This window comes from Jaculus jaculus, chromosome 10, assembly GCF_020740685.1.
Source record: "Jaculus jaculus isolate mJacJac1 chromosome 10, mJacJac1.mat.Y.cur, whole genome shotgun sequence".
NCBI classification, from domain to species: Eukaryota; Metazoa; Chordata; class Mammalia; order Rodentia; family Dipodidae; genus Jaculus; species Jaculus jaculus.
In genome coordinates, this window is record NC_059111.1 from 95535782 (window position 1) to 95561792 (window position 26011).

The 26011-nt window shown below is 40.4% G+C and overlaps 1 protein-coding gene across 1 annotated transcript in view; it reads left to right on the plus strand.

Moving 5' to 3' along the window:
* Lrguk (leucine rich repeats and guanylate kinase domain containing) overlaps window positions 1-26011 on the plus strand; it is a 145635-nt gene that overhangs the window by 106650 nt on the left and 12974 nt on the right. The window contains exons 17-19 of the mRNA XM_045160075.1: window positions 10877-10965; window positions 13336-13461; window positions 20752-20891. Coding sequence (XP_045016010.1) covers window positions 10877-10965; window positions 13336-13461; window positions 20752-20891 — 355 coding nt within the window. The remainder of the gene's footprint in view (window positions 1-10876; window positions 10966-13335; window positions 13462-20751; window positions 20892-26011) is intronic.

Here is a 26011-nt window from a genome sequence, read left to right on the forward strand (position 1 = left end):
CAATAAAGACATATAAATAAAAAAGGTTTGAGATACAGGAAAGAATACAAAGTCAGAGAAAAGTAAATACATTAGTGAGTCTAAAGAGATGTTAATTTATGAGACATTAATGACCTTTCCTCATATGTACACATAATTAAAATGTATGAGAACTTAAATAAAATATACCATAATTATAACAACAGATCAAGAAAGGTCCAAATGGAGATGAAATGTCCAGAATCTGTGTCTGAAATCCAGGCAGAAAGTAAAGGTAACAATGAGCATTTGTCTGTCTGACTGTGATGGCTCAAGGACACATATTTTAATATCCTGGATGTCCTAAAATATTGAGAAATGTGTAACTTTTAATCTGATTAGGAGAAAGAGTGTCCAATATTGACAGTATAACATTGAATTGGCAGTGCTAGCCAATAAAAGCACATAACTATGAAATGAATAGTATAATGTTTAGGAACAGCTAAATGATCTTGACAAAGCTATTAGATATGATAGCAGTATATAAAAAGAAATTGAATTTCTATGTAATAGTAGCAATTTTAAATATATTTAAATTTCTTAAATATATTTTCAATAGCAAATATTTAAGAAATATAACAAAATAAGTATGGGACATATTTAGAAAAATTGAAGAACTAAAAACATGAATGAATAGAATTACTCATGAATTGCAAAAATTGATATTATGAAAATGAAAGCTTTTTCAAATGTATGGTTTTGATGCAGTCCAGTCAAAAGTCCTCACAAGGTCTATGTGAAAATTGGCAAGCTGACTGTAATATCTATGAATATGCTAGCATCAACACAAAGATATATGAATAGTATGAATTGGATCCCAGAAATAAACCTATCAATACATGAAATTTTACTTATGAAAAGGGTGGCACTGATGAGCAGTAAGAAAATGACAGTCTTTTATATAAAATTAACTGCATACTAATAGGAAAACTTAAGTTTAAGCCTGACCTTATACTATATACAAAACTAAGGTGGCTTGCCTATATAAATGTGAAAAACAAAATGATACTTCTAAAAGAGAAGATTTTCACAAACATGACCTGAGAAAGGATCTCTTAAATATAAACACTAAGCATTAATTACAAAGGGAAAATATGAACGTTAAGGTACATTAAAATTGAGAATGTATGTTACTAAAAATGGCATTCAGTTTTGGAAAAGGCAAACCACAAAGGCAAAATCTTTGCGATGCATGTAAATGGGCAAATGTTTGTACCTAAAACATATGAAGAACTTACAAATTATTAAGAACCCAATAGGTAATAAATAGGAATATTATCTTACAAATGATACACCAATGATCAAAAATCATATAAACAGATATACACAATCACAAAAATGAAGATTATAACCACAATGGGATATCTCAAAGAATAAACTAAAAGTGCTAAAATCTTAAAGATAGTGTTAACATATGACAACGAAACTTCTAATAAAGCAATTGATGGCAGTGTAAATGCTACACTTCAGAAAGTTGGACATTATTTAGTAAATAGTTGAACAATGCTGACTTTACTTTGGGGGCTCGGGAGGCCACCTGGGGTAGTGAAATGAGTCTCATTTTTTTTTTCACTAGTTACGATAACTTGAAGGTAAAGGGAAATCTATGAAGTAGGGATCCAGGGGTGTTGCAGAAACCAAGATTGGACCAAGGCTCAATTAGATGGCAAATCTAAAGGCTGTGAAGAGAGAGAGGAGCCCAGAACACAACAAGACACAAGGTTAGGGTAAGAGTATAAATGCTGAGATACAGTGAACATGCATCTGTGTCAAGTAGAAAAATGACTTAAGGGAAGGGTGGCTGTGCATGAAAGAAGTACTGTCCCGAGCAGGGATCATTTCTTATTTATTTGTTAGTTAAGATTAGTTAGGTGGTTAGTTGGTTTGGTTTTTGAGATGGGTATTGCTGTATAGCCCAGTCTGACCTGCAATGCTTTCTATAGATCAGGCTGGCTTGGAACTCCCAGTGAACCTCCTGCCTCGGCCTCCTGATTGCTGGGATAACCAGCATGTACCACCGTGCTTCTGTGACAGTTTACTGGTCGATGAGTCTATCGTGTTGTGGCTAGGTTAGCAAACCCGGGAAGGGCTTGTGCTTCACAGCCCTCCTCACCATATGCCCTTATTTTCTTCCTTCCTTTCTTTCCTTCCCATTCCCTCACTCACCCCTCTATCCTCCCATTCCCACTCTGTATGTCTTTGCCTCTTAAGTAGCAAGCAGATATTTTCTGATCCAACTCCGCTAGATCCTGGAAGACAGACCGCCGTCCCTGGACCTATGAATTGTCTAGTAGGGAGACCGTTTGGTCTATTCACTTGGGTGGGGTGAGGCAGGGTCTGTAGCCCACCTGCTCCCTATTTTCCTTCTTTGAGTTTCAAATGGAGATCCCCTCAGAAGTTCTAATTTCTCAGAGTAATCACAGCTGGGTTTGCTCCTCATGACTACAGCCATTTTGGGTTTATCCTAGAGCCCAAATGACTTGCCTTGTTAGAAAAAAAATACTCAAGAATTTCTTTCCTCAAGCCCAAAAAGAAAATTCTGCTAGCACATTCCACAGTGAGTGCAACTCTAATGGTTTATATATAAGATGCTTTCTATGAACATGAATGTAATGTGATACACATTTAGATGATTCGATAAAGTATATGATATCCTTATTTCCTCATCCCTTGTGTATATAATCCTATACTGCTTTATTTCTTCTCTTTTCCTATTATAATGGCATTTATTTTTCTGAATGATTCCCAAGGCACATTAATGTGACCATCTCCAAAGATTCTTGGTGAACTGTAAATATAATTTTAATCAGTCTTCTTAAGCATTTATCATTTTTCTTTTTAGGTTTGTCTAAAAATATCAAAGCTCTTTTCTTACATTGTGAAAAGTACTTTACAAATACTACCCAACAAGAGACTTTTATTTACACAACACTCACATGCCTTAGTGGATACAAAAGTCTAAGTTCTGGTTTTACATGCAAGATACCACTCCAGCTATCTCTCCATAGTAGCCCAGCTTCCTTCCACTTGGTTGACGCCCTGGAAAGAACTCACCAGGCTGTGCTGGATGAGTCGGGGTGTTTAGTTCCAGAATTGCTGTTGTGACTAGGTCTTTGCCTTCTAGAAGGGTTTGGTTTGACTGGATTTCAGGTCTATCTACTTCAACCAGCTCCTCCTACCTCCCACGGGGACATCTTTGCCTCTGAAGTGAGCCAAGTCACTGAAAGTCATTCTTCAGAGTGAGAAATATAGCTAAATAACCATTTCGTTAGAGGCCAATTTAGCAAATGTGTGTGTGGCAGATAAGGCCAGTTCAAAGGTTACCTGGTTGCAGGAAGGCCATGAGAAAGTGGATTCCATGATGACAAAGTATTGGGCTCCATTTCCTTTCTGTACTCTGAGGGTCAGCTCACACAGAAGAGGTCCTTTCTCCAAGATTAGAAAATAGACAACTATCTATTCTGATGCCAAAAGAAAAGTACTTCCTTCTACATGGGTTCATTTCTCAGAGTATAAATTCAATTTTCCAATTCCTTCGCCTCTGTTACTTGCATCTGATTTGAATTCAGGATCCTTGAGGCTTAACACTAGTTTCCTTTTAGCTCTTTTGTCATAAGATTTTTTTTTTTTTTCTAGCAGATGATATAGTTCAGTAGGCAGAGTGTTTACTTAGCATTTGTGAAGCCTTGGGTTCAATTCTTAGTACCCCAGAATCAAAACATAAAAAGATGTCAAGGTAATGAATTGGTATCCTATTATTCTGTGATGATAGCCAATTAATTCAAAATTCTCATTATTATCATCATAACATAATGTCAATATATTATAATATAATTTTGATTTCAACATATTTGAAGGACATCTATTCATAGCATTAGTTATCCTTACCAAAATTAAAATGGTCCTATCCTACGCCAGTGAGAACTTCTTCAGGTTGGCTCTTGTGTCCATTTATGTTGACCCACACAATCTTTTTTTTTTTAATTTTTAAAAAAAATTTATTTATTTGAGAGCGACAGACACAGAGAGAAAGACAGATAGAGGGAGAGAGAGAGAATGGGCGCACCAGGGTTTCCAGCCTCTGCAAACAAACTCCAGACGTGTGCGCCCCCTTGTGCATCTGGCTAACGTGGGACCTGGGGAACCGAGCCTCGAACCGGGGTCCTTAGGCTTCACAGGCAAGCGCTTAACTGCTAAGCCATCTTCTCCAGCCGGACCCACACAATCTTTTTTAACAGTCACTTTACCTAATCAAGCCAGGTCCAGACCTGTTTTTAGATTTTTTTAATGCAAAAGAGTGAGAGTGAGAAAGAGAAAGAGAGTGAGTTGGTGCGCCAGAGCCTTCAGCCACTGCAGTAGAATTGCAGACATATGCGCCCATTTGTGCACCCTTGCGTCACTTTGTGCACCTGGCTTACGCTGGATGTGTAGAGTGGAACATGAGTCCTTAGGCTTCACAGGCAAGTGTCTTTAACTGTTAAGCCATCTCTCTGGCCCCAGACCTGTTTTTAGACCAAGAAGTCTTGGTTCAAGTTGAAGGTGACAGAAAGTACAACAACACATTGTGGCATTAGGAATGATCATGGCTGTTGGGTGGTCATTATTTCTAGGAGCCTTTGTTGGCAGAGAGGGTACTGGGGAACAAACTCAGGGCCTTGTGCATGCTAGACAAGCTTGTACTCTTGAGCTATGTTCCCTACCCGCTAAGCCTTTTCTGTGGATAGATAAAATATTTTATGAAAAGGACCCAGGTTCAACTCCCCAGGACCCACATAAGCCAGATGCACAAGGGGGTGCATGCATATGGAGTTCATCTGCAGTGGCTGGAGGCCCTAGAAGACCCATATTCTCTCTCTCTCAAATAAATAAATAAAAATAAAATATTTTATGAATTCAAGCTAATATTTCAAACTCAGGACTAAAGGAGTTTTATCTTTTCTATTATATACACATATATGGTTCTTTCACATAGTAAATCCTCCCAAATAGCTCCTCAAAGGCATAGGAGATAATAGGATTCCACTGGTATATTAAATTACTCATTTGCTTTAGCCCATATCACATACAGAACAGTCTCAGAGCAATAATTCTAACACAACCAGCCCCCATTGAGAAAACTGAAAAACAGTTAAAAACATCTTTCTAAATGCTATCCCCATTATCTATCGTCACATGATAGCTACATATTGTCATTATATACTCTTACTGTGTGTTCATTCTCTAATACATGACCTTTTCATTACCCTTCTCTAGTTGTTTTATTATCCATGTTTATTCTTTGATATAGAAAGAACTATAGAAACAGAATTTCCCAGGCTCTTCAATATTGATAAAAGCCTGTTCTGCTATTGTGTTTTCTATTAGAATTATAGATTTTAAAATATTTTACATTTTTGTTAAATAAAAGGAGAGAGAGAGTGAGAGAGAGAGAATGGGTGTACTAGAGCCTCCAACCACAGCAAATGAACTCAGATGCTTGTGGCACCTTGTGCATCTGGCTTACATGGGTCCTGGGGAATCGAACCTGGGACCTTAGACTTTGCAGACAAGTGCCTTAACTGCTTAACCATTTATCCAGCCCTGGAATTATAGCTTTTATCATATATCTATGACCTTGTTTATTCCACCAACTATGCTTCTTGTTGAGAACTCTATTGCCTGTCTTAAACATTTGTCATCTTCTCCCAAATCTTTTTTTTTTAATCTTCTTCTTTATTGCTTTTTGGTTTTCAAACTTTTTCTACATTCATTTTCTGTCTCTTTTAATGCCATTATTTCTTGTATTTTCACTTTTTAAAGTGAGAGCTAGTTGACAGCAAGTTCTATTCCAGATTATAAAGATGGAAAAGATTACGCACTCTGTTGTACAGTAAAAATGCTTAAAGAGCTGGCTGTGGTGGTGCACGCCTTTAATCCCAGCACTCAGGAGGTAGGAGGATCACCGTGAGTTCGAGGCCACTGTGAGACTACAAAGTGAATTTCAGGTCAGCCTGAGCTAGAGTGAGACCCTACCTCGAAAAACCAAAACAGAAAAAATGCTTATTGAGAGCCTTCTTTCTGCTATGCAGGGCATATAGTAGTGCCCAAAGACACCTGACTTCTGAGATGACATCAGTACTGAGCACAGCTACTCTTTAAGATATGTGTTTGTAATGAAAATGTGGGGGCTGGAGAGATGGCTTAGTGGTTAAGGCACTTGACTATGAAGCCTAGAGACCCAGGTTCCATTCCCCAAGTGTCCACATAAGGCAGATGCACAAGGTGGCACGTGTGTTTGGGGTTCATTTGCAATAGGTAGAAGCCTTGGTGTACCCATTCTCTCTCTCTCTCTCTCTCTCTTTCTCTCAAATAAATAAATATTTTTAAAATATGGGGGCTGGAGATATTTCTCACTGGTTAAAGTGTTTGCCACAAAGTCTCAACCTGGATTCAATTCCCCACTACCCACGTAAAGCCAGATGCAGTGGTGCATACATCTGGAGTTTGTTTACAGTGGGTGGAGTTCCTGGAGCTCCCATTCATACCTCCCCCCCAACCTTGCCTGGAAATTATTAAAAATATTTTTTTAATATGTGTTGAGCCAGGTATGGTGGCGCACGCCTTTAATTCCAGCACTCTGGAGGCAGTGGGTGGAGGATCACCATGAGTTTGAGGCCACCTTGAGGATACTGAGTGAATTCCAGGTCAGCTTGGGTTAGAGTGAGACCCTACCTTGAAAAACCAAAACCAAAACAAAACAAAACAAGTGTTGGGAATCCCACCAATTTAATTCTCAAAAAAAATTAGCCTTAAATATATTCCCCCTGGGGCTAGAGAGATGGCTTAGCAGCTAAACGCTTGCCTGTGAAGCCTAAGGACCCTCGTTCGACGTTTAATTCCCCAGGACCCGTGGAAGCCAAATGCACAAGGTGGTGCATGCATCTGGAGTTCATTTGCAGTGGCTGGAGGCCCTGGAGAAGTGCCCATTCTCTCTCTCCCTCTCTCTCCCTCTTTTTCTCTCTCTCTCTCTGTCACTCTTTCTCTTTCTGTCTGTTGCTCTCAAATAAATGAATAAAAAATTTAAAAAAATTCCTCCCAAAGTCATACACACATTTGAAATTATGACAGTCCCCAAGGCCAAAATGAGTGGAGTTGTAGCCTAACACTATGAACTACTACTAACTATAGCTTGTACCTTGGCATGCTTGGCGTGACAATCAAAGCACACAGGCTTATTTCAGATTAAGTAGCTGCAACTAGAGATTAGTGTACTTCAAGCGCACTTGCTGTTTAAATAAATGTTATAAAGGATCTCTTCATAAATAATAATCCTTTATGAGAAACAAATAACTACTTCCTTATTTGTATTTTTTTTGTAAAGTAAAATTGCAGATATTTGACCTTAAAGCAAGGAAATCTAGTACACGGATAGTTGCTAAGCAGGTTGTATTCCATCAGATGACTGGATTATGAACACTTATAATGTTTCTAAAACAGTGCATGCTCTCTTGATTTTTAACCTAGTCATTTTTTTCATCAAATCATGTACTTTTTAAATGCAAAGAACATTTTCATATTTCTGTATTGCCACCAGATATATACTAATCATTTATAGTGATAATGATGATGAATACATAAGAAAGACCTCATAATTTTTCTATTTCAGGGATATCATTCTTTTTTAAAAATATTTTTTATTGACAACTTCTATACTTCAGACAATAAACCATAATATTTCCCCCTGCTCCCTCACTTTCCCCTTCACAACTCTGCTCTCCATCATATCCCCTCCCTCTCTCCAATAGCTTCTCTTTTAATGTGATGTCATCATCTTTTTCTCCTATAATGCAGGTCTTGTGAAGATATTGCTAGGCACTGTGAGGTCAGGGATATAGAGGCCAATTTCTGTCTGGACAGTTGCATGTAAGGAGTGGTGCCCTTCCTTTGGCTTTTACATTCTTTCCGCCACTTCTTCCACAATGGACCCTGTGCTTTGGAGCCCGGTTTTTCTTCAGTATTTCTATTTCCTTACTCATGTCTTTTAATGATCTCCTTATTTCATGAAGCTAGTTTCCTCTGTTCTCTTTCAGGGGTTTTCCTTTAATTCATTTTCTTTTTTCTTTGATTCATTTCATTTCTTCTTTGATTTCTTTGGGTATAGATTAAAATCTTTTTTTAAATCTTTTTTCAAAAATCTTTGTCAGGCATTTCATCTAAAATAGTCTCATTGGTGATCATTTCTGATGGATTTATAATTTTTGGTGGGATTGTATTGTCTTGTTTTTTGTGTGTTTCTTGTATTACAATGCAGCAACTTTTGCATCCTGAATTGATTTTTTGCTTGGGTTTTCTACTTATCTGCAGTATATGTAGTAATCCACCTTTATATATTTTCAGAATATGAGTTTAAGGTGCCAAGTGTAGCTCTGGTACCCCAATCCAGCCACAGAAGTAATCCTAGATGTTGAGTTTGCTTGCTAAGGAAGTATTCTAGTGGACTGGGTGGAACAATTTACTAGCAAATTCTAAACTTCAGCTGCGCAATATACACATTCAATAAAAACCAGCAGAGTATGAAATTGTGGGGATTAAAACAGATAGTCTTATAAAGTCAAAATTCCTTAGGGTGTGTGTTACTCTATACACTTAATCCTGTCAGCTGGGAGGTAGAGAATTCTGTTCTGAACTGGGTTCCAGGTCAAACTGGATCTGAATCAGACCCTGCCCCCAATAATGACAGAAGCAAAAGGCAAAGGCCCTGTACATATGAAAGCATCAAAAGCAACAATATTCAACCCCCAAATACAGGTTATTTGAAAATGGTAAAACCAACCAAGAATGTGTAACCCATAAACTGCCCTGACTGGGAAGAGACCATACCTGCTTTTTTTTGTTGTTGCTGTTTGTTTTTTCTTTTTTGTCAGTTAGCCTCATTACCGTTTGGGGTGGCTTCCAATGTCACCAATGCTGAGTGCCACCTCGGTCCCTCTGTGTTGTGTTGTGGAGCTGGAGCTCTGATCACCAGGAGCTGATTGCTGGAGGTTCACGGTTCTGATGGTTGGGGGATGGGAGAATGCAGAAAGCCTGAGGTTGCTCACCCAGTCCTGCCTGTATCCATTTCAGTAGCTCCTTAGTTGATCTCAGCTGTCTTTCCTTCAGATTTCTTGACTTTTCAAGGAGGCTGATGAGGCTGGAAAATCCCCTTGTTTGGTCTCTGCTGCTGCCACTCAGCACCTGGTGGGGGATGCTGGGAGGGTGCGCGGATCACGTGGATCAGCGGGCTTCAAGCGCCTCAGTTTGATTCTGGCTGTTTTCCTCCTTTCTGGCGGATCTTGGTCTCCCCTGCCTCTCCATTGTGTCTTCGAAGAACCTATATTCGGGCTGGAGAGATGGCTTAGCGGTTAAGCGCTTGCCTGTGAAGCCTAAGGACCCCGGTTCGAGGCTCGGTTCCCCAGGTCCCACGTTAGCCAGATGCACAAGGGGGCGCACGCATCTGGAGTTCGTTTGCAGAGGCTGGAAGCCCTGGTGCGCCCATTCTCTCTCTCTCCCTCTATCTGTCTTTCTCTCTGTGTCTGTCGCTCTCAAATAAATAAATAAATAAAAATTAAAAAAAAAACCCCAAAACCTATATTCCTTCACTTTTCAGAAGAAGAGTGCATTTTGCTGTGTGTTTGCTTAAATCCCTCCCTAGACTGGTTTGGCATGGCTCCTATGCCGCCATCTTACCCGGAAGTCCCTAGGGTTATCATTCTTAAACGTGGGGAATATATTGTTTAGTCAGTCCCTGCATGTAATAAGATCTAAAAGATTGACAATAATCCTTAAATCCATAATCTCATTAGAAAGATAAAAAGTGCAAAGCTGGGCATAGTGGCTCGTGCCTATTATCCCAGCACTTGGGAGGTAGAAGCAGGAGAATTGCCACAAGTCTTGTCTATGTAGTGAGTTCCAGGTGAGTCAGGGCTACATAGCAAACTGTCACAAACAAGCAAACAAACAAACAAAAAAAAAAGAAAGATAAGAAATGCAATCATGAAACTGGTAAAAAAAAAAAATCCATCACATTATTGTTTAGGTATCAAGTAAAATGTATACATTAAATTTCACTGTCCACAAAATATTTTGGTTTATTTATAAGTCATTCTTTCCACTAAATAAATATCAATATTTATGTCTGCCTCCTCCCCTCATTTTTGCATGTGTGGTATGGAGGTGTGTGTGTGTGTGTGTGTGTGTGTGTGTGTGTGTGTGTGGTGTGAGCACAGGTCTCTACAGATGAACTCACAGTCACACATAAATACATATAGAGAGAATTGACACACCAGGGCCTCAGCCACTGCATCGAACTCCAGATGCTTCCACCACCAAGTGGGCATGTGTGACCTTGTGTTGACATCACCTTTGTGCATCTGGCTTACATGGGATCTGGAGAGTCTAAAATGGGTCCTTAGGCTTCACAGGCAAGTGCCTTAACTGCTAAGCCATCTCTTCAGCCCACATGCCCTTTGTTTATCACTTATCCACATGTTTCCTTGAGACAGAATTCTCTAAATGCAGACCTGTGGATTTTTTTTTTGCAAGCTCCAGTGATTCTCCGGTCTCTGCTTCCCACAGAACTGGGGTTACAGGTGTAAGTGGCCAAGTTCAGCTGTTTATATGCGTCTTGGGGAATAGAACTCAGGTGGTCTTGGGCCCTCTAAGGCTCTCATGATTGTGATAAGCACTCTTACCCACTGAGCCATCTCCCCAGCCCTTTTCCACTTTTTGCTACCACATATTTGGCAACCTCTAATAAGGAGAAGATGATTATAGCTATTTCAACCATCTGACAGTTTATTTTTAATGTTAATAAAATTCTCTGATCATATATCTTGCCTAGGAAAGAGATTCTCTGTACAGACAGCATGAGACTGCCCGGCAGGCACTCATGGGAAAGACACCTCCTGATCACATGCTACTGTTTGGAAGGTAACCATTTATCACATCAGTTAATACCTGAGCAATCTTAGATTGATGTTCCAGGGTCGGAATTTTCCAAAGGAACCCTCAATCATCAGTGTAAACAGAGACTTCTGCACTAAAATGGGCTTGGTGATTCAGTACTCAACTCAATTCTAGTAGTTATATTCCCTTGTCATTTATATATTGTTTTAAAAGATACAGTATGCTCATAACTACTAGAAATTGATGATATTTTTGTGGGCTGCAAAAATGACATCTCTAGTGGTGTTTAAATATAAGCATCAGTCTTTACCTAGGCTGTCCATGAGTGAAGGTTAATTATATCCTGTCAAGTTCCCTGTACTTGTCAGTCACGACTCTCCAAACAATAGTGAATATCTGTGGACTCATTTGTTTAGCGTCTCCTTGCCATCCTGAGCTGTACATTCCAGGACTGTGGAGACCACTGTTTCTTTACTAACCCATGAGATTTTGATCTTTGCTATGAAATGTTTTACCTAGTAACTGCCAGTACAAAGGCTTCATAGCTATGAGTGACTGGAATAGTTATTAATCTATTAAGTATTACATGCAAAGAAGCACATGGCCTTTGAGTTTTATTCAAACTGAATAATCAGATCATGGAATGGTTTTATAATATTTTCATGATATCTTCTCACTAATGTTATAGGCTTCAATGTTCCAAATTCTCCATGGGATCTTTTAGAAAAATTGAATAATGAAACAGAGAGCAGTCCTTGTTTGAAGAAAATTGCTAAGAGCACTGGCAAAGTCTTAAATATAACATTTAAAATTTAAAAATACTTCTTCCTAAAGGTGAAAATGTAGTGACTTAGGGAAGCTGAATTTTAAATCCTACTTAAATTGTTTTTCTGTTTTTGTTCTTTTTATTATCTGATATTTGTTAAGACTCTTTAATCACTATAAAAATACTTTTGTCAAGCCTGGCGTGGTGGCAAAAGCCTTTAATCCCAGCACTTGGGAGGCAGAGGTAGGAGGGTCACCATGAGTCCAAGGCCACCCTGAGCCTACATAGTTAATTCCAGGTCAGCCTGAGCTAGAACAAAGACCCTATCTTGAAAAAAAAAAAAAAAAAAAAACAAAAAACAGCTTTTGTCTATTTTTCTGCTACCATATCAAAAATATGATTAATTTTCTTCACATCAGTAGGTTATCTTTGAGTGTCTCAATTCAAAATCTAGGCTCGTAGGTTTATGCCGAGTTCTACTGTGGAGTTTGGAGGGTGTTGGCTAGATGGACAGTGTCTCACAGACACTGGCCCATGTGATCACTGAGCCACAGGTGCCTTGCCAATTCCAGTACCATGGACAGAGAAACTAAGTGATTTAAAGCATATGTCTCAGGGCCAATGGATTGTTTGCATTTGTGTGTAGTGATTTGCAATTTGGTTGCTGGGCACACAGCATCTCTAGCAAGTCTGAGGTGAGGTTTATTATTCATGTTCAGTGATTCTTTTTCTTTTTGCTATTCTTAGGGAATGGGCACATATATCCTACATGTGTGGGTGTGTATATATACTCATGTGTGTATATGAATATATGAGAAAATAATGTTGGACACTAGAGTTTAATTCAGAGTATAATATTAAGATATTTAGAAGTATTTCATCTCGAAGGTACCATCTCGAAGCATTAGATTTGAAGCAAAAGGGGGAAAGACCTATTTCAATTTTTCTAGCAGTTTATATATTCTTGGACCTAAATGGACAGGAGTTACAATAGAGTACATGCAAATCACAAGGGTGGTAACTTGCCCAATTAATGGCTTAATGAAAAAGAAATAGTCACAACAATACAGATGTTCTTAATCTTCAAATTAGTGTATAATGATGCCAGTGTCTAAGAAAAATTTTGAAGTGCTGTTTCCAAGTGGGCACATTGCATTATTCCAAGTAGATTCTACTGACATTTGTGTTTATGTGGAATACCATGGTTCATATTTAGGTGTTTGTGGTGGCTTGAGTCTAGTATCCTCCCAGAAACTCATGTGTTTTGAATACTTGATCTCTAGCTGGTGGCAATTTGGGAGCTGGAGTCTCGCTGGAGAAGGTGTGTTGCTGGGGGCAGGCTTGGGTGTTATAGCCAGCCACCTTCTAAAGCTTAGCTCACTGTCTTGCTGCTGTTTTCCACCTGCTATGACAGAGGTAATGTTTAGCATGTGCTCATGCCATGCTTTCCCATGCCATCCTGAAGCTTCCCCTCAAGACTGTAAGCCAAAACAAAACCTTTCCTTCCATCAGCTGCTTTTGTTTGGGTATTTTGTCCCAGCAACAAGAAAGTAACTACAATAATATCTCACATTTGTATAGTTGATATCATGACAGAATTCTACTGATAAAAATGTTTCTGATTCCAGGGGTCTAGTACAGGTACCTGCGGTCACCAGTCTACAGTATTTTTCAGCATTAGAGGAAATGCAGAAAAATGTTGAGCTCTATGAAGATTATTTTAAATTACCCTTGGTATCACATCCTGAAAAAAGGTGAGTTCAAGAGTTTTTCTGGATAGAATTAGTTAGTTAGTGTCTTTCTCATTACTGGGGCAAAATACCCAATCAAAGGTACCTTAGGGAAGGAAAAGGTTTATTTTCAACATGACATGTTTTTAATTTTTTTGTTTATTTTTATTTATTTGAGAGTAACAGACAGAGAAGGAGGCAGATAGATAGAGAGAACGGGTGTGCCAGGGCCTCTAGCCACTGCAAACAAACTCCAGATGCATGCGCCAACTTACGTATCTGGTTTACATGGGTCCTGGGGAATTGAGCCTCAAACTGGGGTCCTTAGGCTTCACAGGCGAGTGGTTAACCACTAAGCCATCTCTTCAGCCCTCAACTTAACAGTTTTCAGGGGAATTTTCATTATGGCTGGGAAAAGATGACAGATGCAGGAAGCCAGTGTCATATCATCACATCAGGAGGTAGTCAAGAGGGATGAATGCTGCTTCTCAGCTAACTTTCTCCTTTTTATACACTCCAAGCCCCCCAGCCCATTGAATGGTGCTGACTACGGTTAAGGCAGGTCTTCCCACTTCGATTAATCTAATCAAGAAAATCCCTAACAGTCAAAAGACTTGTTCCCATGTTGACTCTAAATCCTGGCAGGTTGACAACCAGATAGGAACTATCACAGCACATTAGTTAAGATCACTGCGCTCACCCCTAGGTTTCAGGGAAATCCTAAAGATGGGAAGGAAGCAGGTCTGCACCGCCTGCTATCAAGTTGACAGGGAGTTAACCCAGCAGAGAGCACATAGGCATGTAATCTAGGCTCACACAACTGGAAATGTCTATCTAGAACGTTGAGTTTTGAGGAAGGGACACAAAGAGACAGCACATTAGAAATCTTGAAGTTTTTAATAGCAAAAGAAATAGAACCCAGACAGCAGTGGAGTCATTCATTATGGCAGAGAAAACAATGGTATTCTGCCAGTCTCTTCATGGGCTATAACAGCAGAGTTCTTGACTCCTCCTAGCTTACTTTGGTTCCTGTCCAATATTTGAGCCTGATCTTGGTTTCTATCAGTTCTATACATCAGCCAATAGCTTTCCCGTATCTCCCTCTTTATATTCAAATGAGCCAGATTGGGTGTCTGTAATTTGCAACCAATATCTCTTATTAGTAAAATGTTATATTCCAAAATGTTTAATAGCTAATGGCAAAAGGCCATTTTAGGTTTTTAATATTTCAATATGTCAAAATGTAGTACAAAAGCTGCATATATTAGATTGATTAATTGCTACTGAAAACTCTTTGGAGAGATGAGAAAAATATAGAAGTAAAGACAAATGTATTTTTACTATATACAAACATGTTAAGTTTCTATAGACATAAAACAAAAGAAAAACAGCAAGATGTATAAATATGACAAAAGGTTAATATTCAATGCATACAAAGGGGATAAAGGTATGGCTCAGTGGGTAATAGTACTTGTTATACAAACACAAAAACCTGAGTTTGATCCCTAGCACTCACATTGAAAATCTGGGCATGGGCATGCATGCCTATAACCATAGTGCTGAAGGGGGTGGAGACAGGAGGATCACTGGTACTCCCTGGTCAGCCACTCTAAATGAGCTCCACGTTCAGTGAGAGGCTCTGTCTCCAAGAGAGAAGATGGAAGAGCAATGGAGGAGGACACCCATTATCTTCCTCTGGTTTCCACATGGGTATGCACACATGTGCACACACACAAACTTTACACATGTGAATGTACCACACACATGTACTGTACACACATGAGCATATACCATACACACTGCACATACATGTGAATACACCACACACACAGTATACATACATGAGCAAAAACCGCACACATACTGTGCACACATGTGCATATACCACACACTTACACAGTGCACACACATGTGCATAAAATACACACACACTGGAAACACATGTGCATGTACCACACATGCACACATACAAACAACACACACGACACAAGAAGTTTAAAAGAGTTATACAGCACTAAGGTCCTTAACAGAGAACTAAGCAAAAGTTATAAGCTGCTTACAAAAGAGGGAGCTAATAAATACATAAAAGAAATAATATTTCATCTTGCTTGTAATTAGAAGGCAGTTTCATACAGTATGTTACCTTTTTAAATGATGAATTAATAAAACCTTTTATTAATTACTTTTTAAATGGAGCAAAGACAGAGACACTGTTAAAGGGCTCAGATTTTGTTGGGGAAATAGCATTTCACAATGTTTTGGAAACTTATATCCAAAATCCTAAAACAAAAAAAAAACATATTTACTACTGGACCAGTCATCTCACTTGCCAAAGGTATTGACTTAGCCCATGCAGGATGCTGTAATAAAATGCCATAGATTTCATGTCTTATGGGAACAGAAATTTGCTTATCACAGTTCTGGAGGCTGAAAGATCAAGGGAGTCATTTTATTCCTGTTTGCTGAGAGTCTGCTTCTTGATCAAACACAGTACCATTTTGCAATGTCCTCACATAGTGAATTAGGGAGAGTGCAGGCAAATTATCTGGGGTCTCATATAAGTGCCCTAGTCTTGTTTACAAGGACTCCACCCTCACAAGCTAAGCATCTCCCCAAACCCTGCCTTCCAATACCATCACTTTAAGGGGGTTAGGATATCAACATATGAATCAGGAGGGTCATAAAAACACTGAGAGCATAGCAGATGTTAATAAAATAACTCAAAATGTGGGGAAAAAATCATTGTGTCTAAAGACATTTGTGATACCAGAATGTCCAAAATAAAGTGGTTATGTAAAGTTCAAAGCAGGTAATTGATGGGACTGTTTTACAGCCATTAAAGATAAGTTTTCAGGAAACAGTGAGAAACACAAATTGTTTCCTAAAAATGTACACAATTACACACAAAAAACTATGTGTAGAAAATAAGAGCTGTGATGTAATAGTGATTTTTGTAGTGGTCTTTGCTTTTTCTGTATTTTCCAAATTGTTTATTATGCAGATGTGTTACTTTTTAATTTTTTCTTAAATTTATTTGAGAGAATGAGAAAGGGGCAGATAGAGAGAGAATGGGCACTCCAGGGCCTCTAGCCACTGCAAACAAACTCCAGATACACACGCCACCTTGTGCATCTGGCTTATGTGAGTCCTGGGGAATTGAACCTGGATCCTATGGCTTTGCAGGCAAGTGCCTTAATTGCTAAGCTATCTCTCCAGCCCAGATGTATTACCTTTATAAGAAATAATAAATAGACTTTATTTGAAAGAAATAAGAACAATAGGTTAAAAAGGATTAATGTGTATGGAATATGAGAAGCAGCATTATGAGAATTGTAAGTCATATACAGAGGCCCTGGCCCACCTTTCTCTCTCTGTCTGCCTCTCTTTTGCTTGAAAATAAATAAGTAAAATATTTCTTAAAATGCATACTTGTGATCCAAGCACCAGGGAGACAGAGACATGGAGCTCCTGGGGTTTGCTGACCTGAGGTCTAGCCAACATGGTAAACTCCAGAGCTTAACAGCTAAAGCTGCTTGCCTGCAAAGCCTGCCAACCCACGTTCAATCCCCCATGTACAGTCAAATATAAAAAGTGGTGCATGCATCTGGCATTTGTTTGTACAAATGAGCAAATAAAGAAAACAAGAATCATACAGAATACTAGGAATTTCCTACTCTGGGAGTACGACACTTGTTATTTCAGCACAGAGATTATTTCATAACAATGACACCAAGAGGGTAAATATTGTCAATATCTCCATTTTAAAACATGACAACTGGGACACTAATAAGCGTGTTTAAGAGACTTGCCCTAGGGCTGGAGAGATGGCTTAGCGGTTAAGCGCTTGCCTGTGAAGCCTAAGGACCCCGGTTCAAGGCTCGGTTCCCCAGGTCCCACGTTAGCCAGATGCACAAGGGGGCGCACGCCTCTGGAGTTCGTTTGCAGAGGCTGGAAGCCCTGGCGCGCCCATTCTCTCTCTCTCCCTCTATCTGTCTTTCTCTCTCTGTCTGTCACTCTCAAATAAATAAATAAAAAATTTAAAAAAAAAAAAAGAGACTTGCCCTAGATCTTATAGCTAAGGCATCTCAGAGCTAAGGTTTGAATCCAGACCAAGTGGCTTCAGAGCTTTTGTGTTGAGCCACTTGGCTCTGCTGTCTATCTGCAGTGTTCACAACCTAACAAAGGAAGTGAGACTCAGAGAAACAGCCCAAATGTGGATGGTCTGTAATAAAAGAAAAGAAAATTAGTTGCGATGTATTTGTCTCGCTATCTTTACCAGAGGTCCTTTTCTCTTGATTCTTTCTCTCTCTAAACCACGGATTTGCCAAATCCTCCCATGGCTTCTCAACATCTCTGATGGAGGAATCACATTTTCTGCTGTGTCTCCAAGGTAGCTTATTAAAGGTTTAAAAATGTGGAAGCCCAATACTCCCATTTCTGCTTGATGTCTTAGGGGTTAGTTTATATTAATGCCTGCTCCTTTTGACACTTGCTATTAAATGGGAAATTTTCTTTGTGTGTGTGCATGGGGCTGGGGGAGACTTTCTTGTCTGGCCTCAGCATGCTCTATAATGGAAGTCCTCATAGCAATCAAGGGCACACACTAAGCTCCTGAGTAATGCTTTTGATGTGTTGTTATAACAATATATTCTTGTGAATGACAGACAGTTGGCATGTCAGAGGCATCTTTTAGAAAAATAGTGTAATAGTCTTAATATTTATTTTCTAAAGTTGATGCTTTGGGTTAGTTTGTGAACATCCTGATGTTTGGGACCCCTTTTTCTCAAAATAAGCAAATCCTTATTAAACTAAGAATTTGAAGGAGAGAAAAATAAAAACAATAGCTGCTGAGGTCCAAGACATAATCAGGATCAGCTACCATCTGGTCTTGGAATCAATGGCCTAAGAGACCCAGAAACACTGGAATAAGACCCCTATGGCCACCTCCAAAAAGACACATATCACGTTGGCTCAACCCTGTCTCCAGCAGCCTTATAGTTTCCTCACCCTGGCCTGTTATGAATTGAGCTAGCAGATTCTCACTCCAGGCTTTCTCCTTGTAACATCTACTCTTTTCTTTATAGGCTACATTTCCTGGAAAGCATCTGTCTATATTCCTGACATTTTTTTTAACCTTGTCTGAGAAACATCCCAGAACCAGTAGGCTGCTGAAAGGAAACCCAGATAGGACCTTCAGACACAATACTAAAGAACATTATTCTTCCCATTTCTAGCCTTTGCTTAGCCTTCTGCCTTTGTCTGGAGAATTCATCTCTCAGGTATTAGCTCCAACTACACGACTACATGGTCACCTGTCCTGCCATCACTAATATTTGATCTTATTATACCCTGTGTGCCTTTCATATCACTTATACAATTTTCCTGAGGCTCACAGATCTGTAAGCGAGGAAAAGAGAGGTCATTGTTGCATCCCCTAAGTGTACTTACTGGCGGCATTCTGAATGGCTTGAATAACTGGCAGAAGAGACACAAGAATTTAAGCATACTTTAAAGTCCCAGTGTGGGCAATGGGGTTGTATGGTTCTCAAATAGGAGAGGAGTGTATCTACCTTTTGGTCAGACAAGATCAAAGCTGAGTCAAGGACTAGTCATGTGTGATATCAGCATTTAGTGAGGAACTTGACAAAATAAATCTCTCACACTTACCTGATGATGTTTAAGTACCTGCTATGGGAGAGAGAATCCTTTATTCCTTTGGGACTGTGGTGGTAAATGGATGTCTCCCAAAACATTCAGGAGTTTATTAAAGATTGTACCTGAGATCTCCAGCCACCTGGCTGGAGGAGGTGACACTTTGGGTGGATCCTAGGGACCATCCATCCCTAAGGCATGTGGGTGGATTTGGAATTCCAGCCCAAAGATGGGCAAAGTGCCGGAGCTTTGGTGTTTCTGAAGCGTGCTTGCTTGTGGCGTTGGTGGTGGTCTTTCTCTCTGCTTGGATCTGTGAAAGGGGGCAAACTCCCCCCCCTCATCTGTAAGCTTCAATAAATCCCTTTCTGCCATGAATGTGCCTGGCTTAGAAGTTTATACCAGTGACGAGAGGCTGTCTGCTACAAAGACTATGGCCTCTGTTAAAAAGTCAGAATTGGGCTGGGGAGATGGCTCAGTCACCAGAGCACTTGCCTCACAAAGCACAAGGACCTGAGTTGGGACCTCCAGCACCCATGTAAATGATGGGTGGGCATGGCAGCCTGCCTAGATAATCCTGACACTCTGGAGGCAGAGACAGCAAAACCCCGGGACAAGCTGGCTATCTAGACTGGCTGAATTTGTGAGTTCTGGGATCAGTGAGAGGAGAGATGCTATCTCAAAAATAAGGTGCTAAGTCATAGAAGAAGATGTCCAACATCAACTTCTGGCCTCCTTACACAGAAGCACATGTGTGCCCCCACATATCCACCCCCACACCACACACACACACACACACACGCACGCACGGACACACACACACTCGGAAGCACTTCTTCAAAAAGTAATTGCTTAAGGATGCTGTTTTCACGTGACCACACAAGTTTGGTGGGTCTGAGGCTCCACTGCAGGAGAGAAGAATCCAGAACTGCTGAATCTGAGCTCTGTAAACAGTGCTCATCTACCTCGCAGTGCTTTTTGTTTTGACCTCCCCTGGTGGAGATGCCTTCTTGGCAGAAAGGCAGGAAACTGGTCAATTCCAGAAGACAGGAAGCAGGTAGAAGAAAGTGTGCTGACCGGCAAGCAAGGCCCAAAGCACCAGATCACCTCCTGATCTCATCCCAAAGGGGCAACAACATCATAGTCCCAAAGAACTACCATTAGGTATGTCCAGAGTAGGGCCCAGATCAGGTAACCCCACTTTCATTTTGTCTAACTTCAGAATGGCAGGAACTGCAAGATATAGAATGGACTTGGTTCTAAACTCCTAGAGATGAGGAATGTATCCATCTTGTCTTCACGTTCTTGCATCTATTGCAGTGCTGAGCTCTTAGCAGAGACTGAGTTATGCTTGGTGTAAGGGATAAGGAGATCAGGCTGTTACAATGCTAGACCACCTGTTGTACAGCGCCTGCTACAGGTACCGTTTAAAAGTAGCTCAACAAGCCAGGTGTGGTGGTGCCTTCCTTCAATCCCAGCACTTGGGGGGCAGATGTAGGAGGATCGCCATAAATTCAAGGCCAGGTCAGCCTACCTCAAAAACAACAACAACAACAAAAAGTTCAACAGACATACTTGTATCTACCAACCTGACTTGATATATACAGTGCAGACTGTATGATTATCAGTCATGTTGCTCTTTTTTGTTTTTCACCTTTTCAGTAGCCAGGATGTGTCCACTAGATATTCTACATTATTCCACCCTTGTCCGTGGTCAAAAGAATATCCTTTTCAACATCCAGAGGGCGGTGCTTCAAGCCCCAGATCCAGTGGCAGCGCTGGTGAGATGGATAAGGTCTTAACAGGTACGTACTGTTCTACGCATGGTTCTATAAAAATGCACTATAATTATGTCTCCCACAGTCCTAACAGTTCTCAAGGGTTTGTAATTACATGACTGCTCTGAATCAGAATCCCTGTGAAATAGGCTGCTGTGTTTTGTACTCCAGTGTTGCAGAAGACAGAGGAAGTTCGGGAAGGTAGGGAGCACTGCCTCTGTCACTTAGCACCTCAGAGTAAAAGCCATTGCTCTGCTCCACAGAGGTCTGAGCCAGGGCCAGTGCTCTCTGATGGTGGTGGTGGTGGGGGGGGGGGGTGTTTCATGGAGACTCAGGCTCCAGCCAGTGAAACCTAAGGGAAGCATAGCGGCTTTCAAGTTGCTGTTCAGCCTCTTTCTATGTGTGTGGGCAAGACAGAATTCTATTGGTTTTCATGTCTCAGGATCCCTTCATCCTCCTTCCTTCACATGTTTCCCAACAAACATGTGAACATGCATGTCCACACAGAGATTGAAGGGCCACTGCATTTGTCTCTGACTTCCATGGTCACATTCGTGAATGCCACCAAGTAAAGCACATGAGCAGTGTGGTGAAGCTGCAGGGCGGGAGGTAAAAGTGGAGAAGCCTCAAGAGTCAGGATGGAACGAGGAGCTGGTACAGGACTGTGTAAGGTAGCAGAACTATCTAGAACCTAGAGTCTAGGAAGGAAGGAACCATTTGCAGATTGGGGAGGTACTCAGCCTGAGACCAGAAAAGAATGTTCTGCATCTTGTTTAGATGACCAAAGAATCCATAAAGGGAAGATCAAGTCTTAGGTGACCCAGGCCAGGAGGCCACCATGTCTATACAGCATTACTAAAGAAAGGAACTAGCTGGGCATAGTGGTGCACGCCTTTATTCCCAGCACTCGGGAGGCAGAGGTAGGTGGATCGCCATGCGTTCAAGGCCACCCTGAGACTATCGTGAGTTCCAGGTCAGCCTGGACTAGAGTGAGACCCTACCTCAAAAAAGCAAAAAAAAAAAAGGAAGGCATTACTAAAGCAGAAAGGTAAACTCCCGCTTCACCTGTAGATACCTATGGCTATGAATATTCAGGTAGCTGACCAAAACAAGATAGATTCAAGAATTTTACTCATGATTACACAAAAATGATCAGAATTCAAAAAAAAAAAAAAAGATTAGAATTCCAAGACCAGAAAATGATCCCAAATTATCAAGTATACCATTATGTAATCCTATAGAAAGTTCAAAGTGTTCTAAGAATCCATTATGTGCAGAGACATGCTATACGAGGTCCTGAGGTGGCCTTGAGACCCTAGACCAAACATGAAGGCTCTTCATGGTCCTGGTTTTCTATAGAGCAGTGTCCTACTTGTCCCCTTGTCTCCTTTTCTCTCATTCCTTAAATGAGATTGAGTAACATACTGCATCCTAACTAGACAGGACAAAGTAGGACTGTTTAACCTGTGGTGTGCTGCAATAGGAAGAGCCTATGATTATAGGTTTGGAGTCAGACTTGAATTCTCTCATTCCATTTTTTTCCCCTTCTTGTAACAGGGTCTCATATTGTCGCCCAGGCTGTCCTGTCTCACTGTGTAGTTCAGACTGGCCTCAAACTCATGGAAATGTTTCTGCCTCATTCTCTTGAGTGCTAAGATTACAGGCATCAATCACCATGCCTGATTTCTAATTGCATTTCTGGGTCTAAATATCTGGCTTCCGAATATGGTGTGAATCAGTTAACATATGGGCGTTAGTAGTAATAATTTCTATTTTATAAAAATGTATTATCATATATTGTATGGTATATATATTCGTGGTACAAAGGAATAATTAAGTAGTAGAGCGCTGGATACATGTTAGACATTGTGGTTGTCAATTTTCATCCATACAGCAGAAGACTGTGGTAGGTTTTTCATGGTTGATGTCTAGATTCATTTCGTTACTTTGAAGGGACCATGTTTTCACGATCCTTTGTATGCCTGATGATCTTTATGGAAAATCAGACATTGAAGAAAACAGCCATCTGTATAAAGTTGCAGGCTGGCTAAGTGTGAGGGAAGACCTTCTCTATCCATACATAAAGGCTTAACATATTTCCATGCCTTTTCTGAGTGTTCTTTGTTTTTGCTTTTTTCCCCCAGTTCCCCAGTATACACAACTGTTGTTCAATGTCTTAATTCTCCTAAGCATCTTACCTCTGTAAGAGGTGAACAGCTATAGCTGTTCTGATCCTTACCAGTAATCCCTTTGTGGTTTTCAAGCACATCTTATGGCTTCCTCTAGTTTGAGAGCCATATTATGCTGCTTTGGGCCATGTTGAACACTGCATTAGATGTTACAGAGACCTATCAGGCAGTCATTACCCAGGCAAGAACATGGTAACAGAGGCATGACTCCACCCTCCTTGGTTGAGAGAAAGGAGCCGGAGACCTGATTACATGTCTCCTAAACCACACTGAGCTGTGCTGGGAAAGTTCTGGGGCCAGAGAAAACAAAACAACAGAGTTTCTTCCCACTATGAACTTGGCTTTTTTTATTAATGGGCATTCACTTGGTGGCATGCGCACAACGGTGACAGAGTATGGACGGGAGCCTGGTTGCAGATGCTGTGGGCAAAGCGGAAGAGCAGTATCACAACTGCTCACAGTCAAAGCCTCCTGGTCACTAGGCAAGTCTCCACAACCTAATCCTTGTCCCACTATGCACATGATATACCTGACCTCACCTCCATCTTCTCTGAATGACATTGATGCCTTAGTTTTTTATACCTAGCCTCAAACTCATGGCAATCGTGAGTGCTAGGATTACAGGCATGAGTCACCATGCCTGACTTCTAGTCCTATGTCTATATATCTGGCTGCGTAATACTGGGCAAATCAGTTAACATTTAGGTCTTGTGTAGCAATTATCTTCTCATTTCTGGGACACAACATCCCAACCAAAAGCAGCTGAGAGGAGGAAAGGGTTTGTTTTGGCTTAAGGTCTTAAGGCAGTTTCCTCATGGCAGGGAAAGCATGGCAGAGCAGAGGCTGGACGTCACATCTTGTCACACCAGCTAGAAGGCAGTGGCAGGAGTGAGCTAGCTAATGAACCAGCCGGTAGGACTGAACTAACAGACTTCAAGGTCCACCCCCAGCAATACCTCTCCTCCAGCAAGGCTCCACCTCGTAAAGGCTCAACTAGCTAGGGACTGAGTGTGTAGCTTAATCACAGACACATTTCACACTCAAACCATGACACTTTGTGAACAATAGCGTTTACCTCATAGTTATATGTCATCCTCTAAGTAAGTACTAAAGTGCTGGGTACATTTTAGGCATTTTTATGTCTAAACTTATTCTGTTGCTTACATCATGCAAGTCTTTCCTTTGTTTAGTGTTGCAAGGAATTAACTTCAAACACTATCTCTTTTTCTTAATGTTTTACAGAGCTGCCTGTGCCTACTGTATGCCCCTCACACAGGAGACATTCGGCTACCATAAGTCACTCAGGTTCCAACACCAAGCCCATCCTCCCTCCAATCCCACAAGGCCACAGTAGATTATCACGTTGATACCTGAACTTAAACATGGACAAGTTGCTATGATAATGCCAAGTCCCTTTGCCTTAAGTGGCCTTGAATCTCATCAGTTTCTCACTTAATCAACCTCTTATAAAAAGGATGACTTAATTCTCTCAAGCAGTTTTTTTGTGATTTTTCTGAATAGTATCCTTCATTATTTTATTGTTTTAAATATGAGGTTTTTATAAATACTTATTTACTTAATACTTTGAGAGAGAGAGAGAGACAGAGAGGAGCAAGAGAATGGGAGTCCCAGAACATCTTGCCCCTGCAAACAAACTCCAGATTGTTTATGCCACTTTGTGCACCTGGCTTTAGAGGGGAACTTGAACCCGGACTATCATGCTTTGAAGAAAGTGCCTTTAACCACTGTACCATCTCTCTATCCTCAAATAGTGTTTTCTTAACTTTTGTAAATGTCACTTGCATTTTTCCCATATTAAAAATTATTTTACTAGCTGCTTCCTTTGTCAGATGACAAAGTCTTCCAACATCTCTGCATCACTGTGTGTAGTTACCTTTGGAGATGTCTAACTGGGACCACGCAGCTCACATTTTCAATAGTCGTAACCTTCACTCTAGAATATTCACTTGCTTTATTCTAACATGGAAGAATGGTGCCACTCCATTTAACTTCTGACCAACAGGGAATCTTTCTCACCTGCATCTCTCCAAGGAATCAGTTAAAACAATTTCAAGGCACTCTTGACTTGTTCAGTAATGTGAGTGAATAAAGACTATCAATTCTTTTCTTCCGCTTGTTCAGACATTGTATATTGTGTGCCATTAGAAATATAACAATTTTAGGCTGGAGAAATTGCTTAGTGGTTAAGGCACTTGCCTGCAAAGCCAAAGGATCCACATATGCCAGATGCACAAGATGGCACATGCATCTAGAGTTCGTTTGCAGTGGCTGGAGGCCTTGGTACGCCCATTCTCTCCCTCTCTCTCTCTCTCTTTCTCATGCACATGCATGCATGCATGCTCTCTATCTGACTCTTTGAAATAAACAGATAAATAAATAATCTTAAAAATATATAACAATTTTAATCAACTTTGTAGTTTCACTCCATGTCTTTTGCAGCAAACAAGCTTACTATTTATAGGCAAAGCTGATATTGAACTAATGTGCTAGCAAGGCTATCCTGGTTGTGAAAACATTGAAACATATCCCTTGGGACTGGGAAATGTTCTTTTCTCTATGCATGATGACTAGTATAAATAAATCTCTACATAGTACTGCACTGAAAGTTAAATATTTTAAATATTTTTTTTATTTTAGAGAGAGAGAGAGAGAGAGAGAATTGCCACTCCAGGGCCTCAGCCACTGTAATCGATTTCCAGATGATTGTGCCACCTAGTGGGTATGTGTGACTTTGTGCTTGCCTCACCTTTGTGCATCTGGCTAAAGTGGAATCTGGAGAGTAGAACATGGGTCCTTAGGCTTCGCAGGCAAGCGCCTTAACTGCTAAGCCATCTCTCCAACCCTGTTTAAATATATATTTTATTTATTTATTTAAGAGATAGAAAGAGACAGCAAGAGAGAAGGAGGGAGAGAATGGGCACTCCAGGGCCTCCAGCC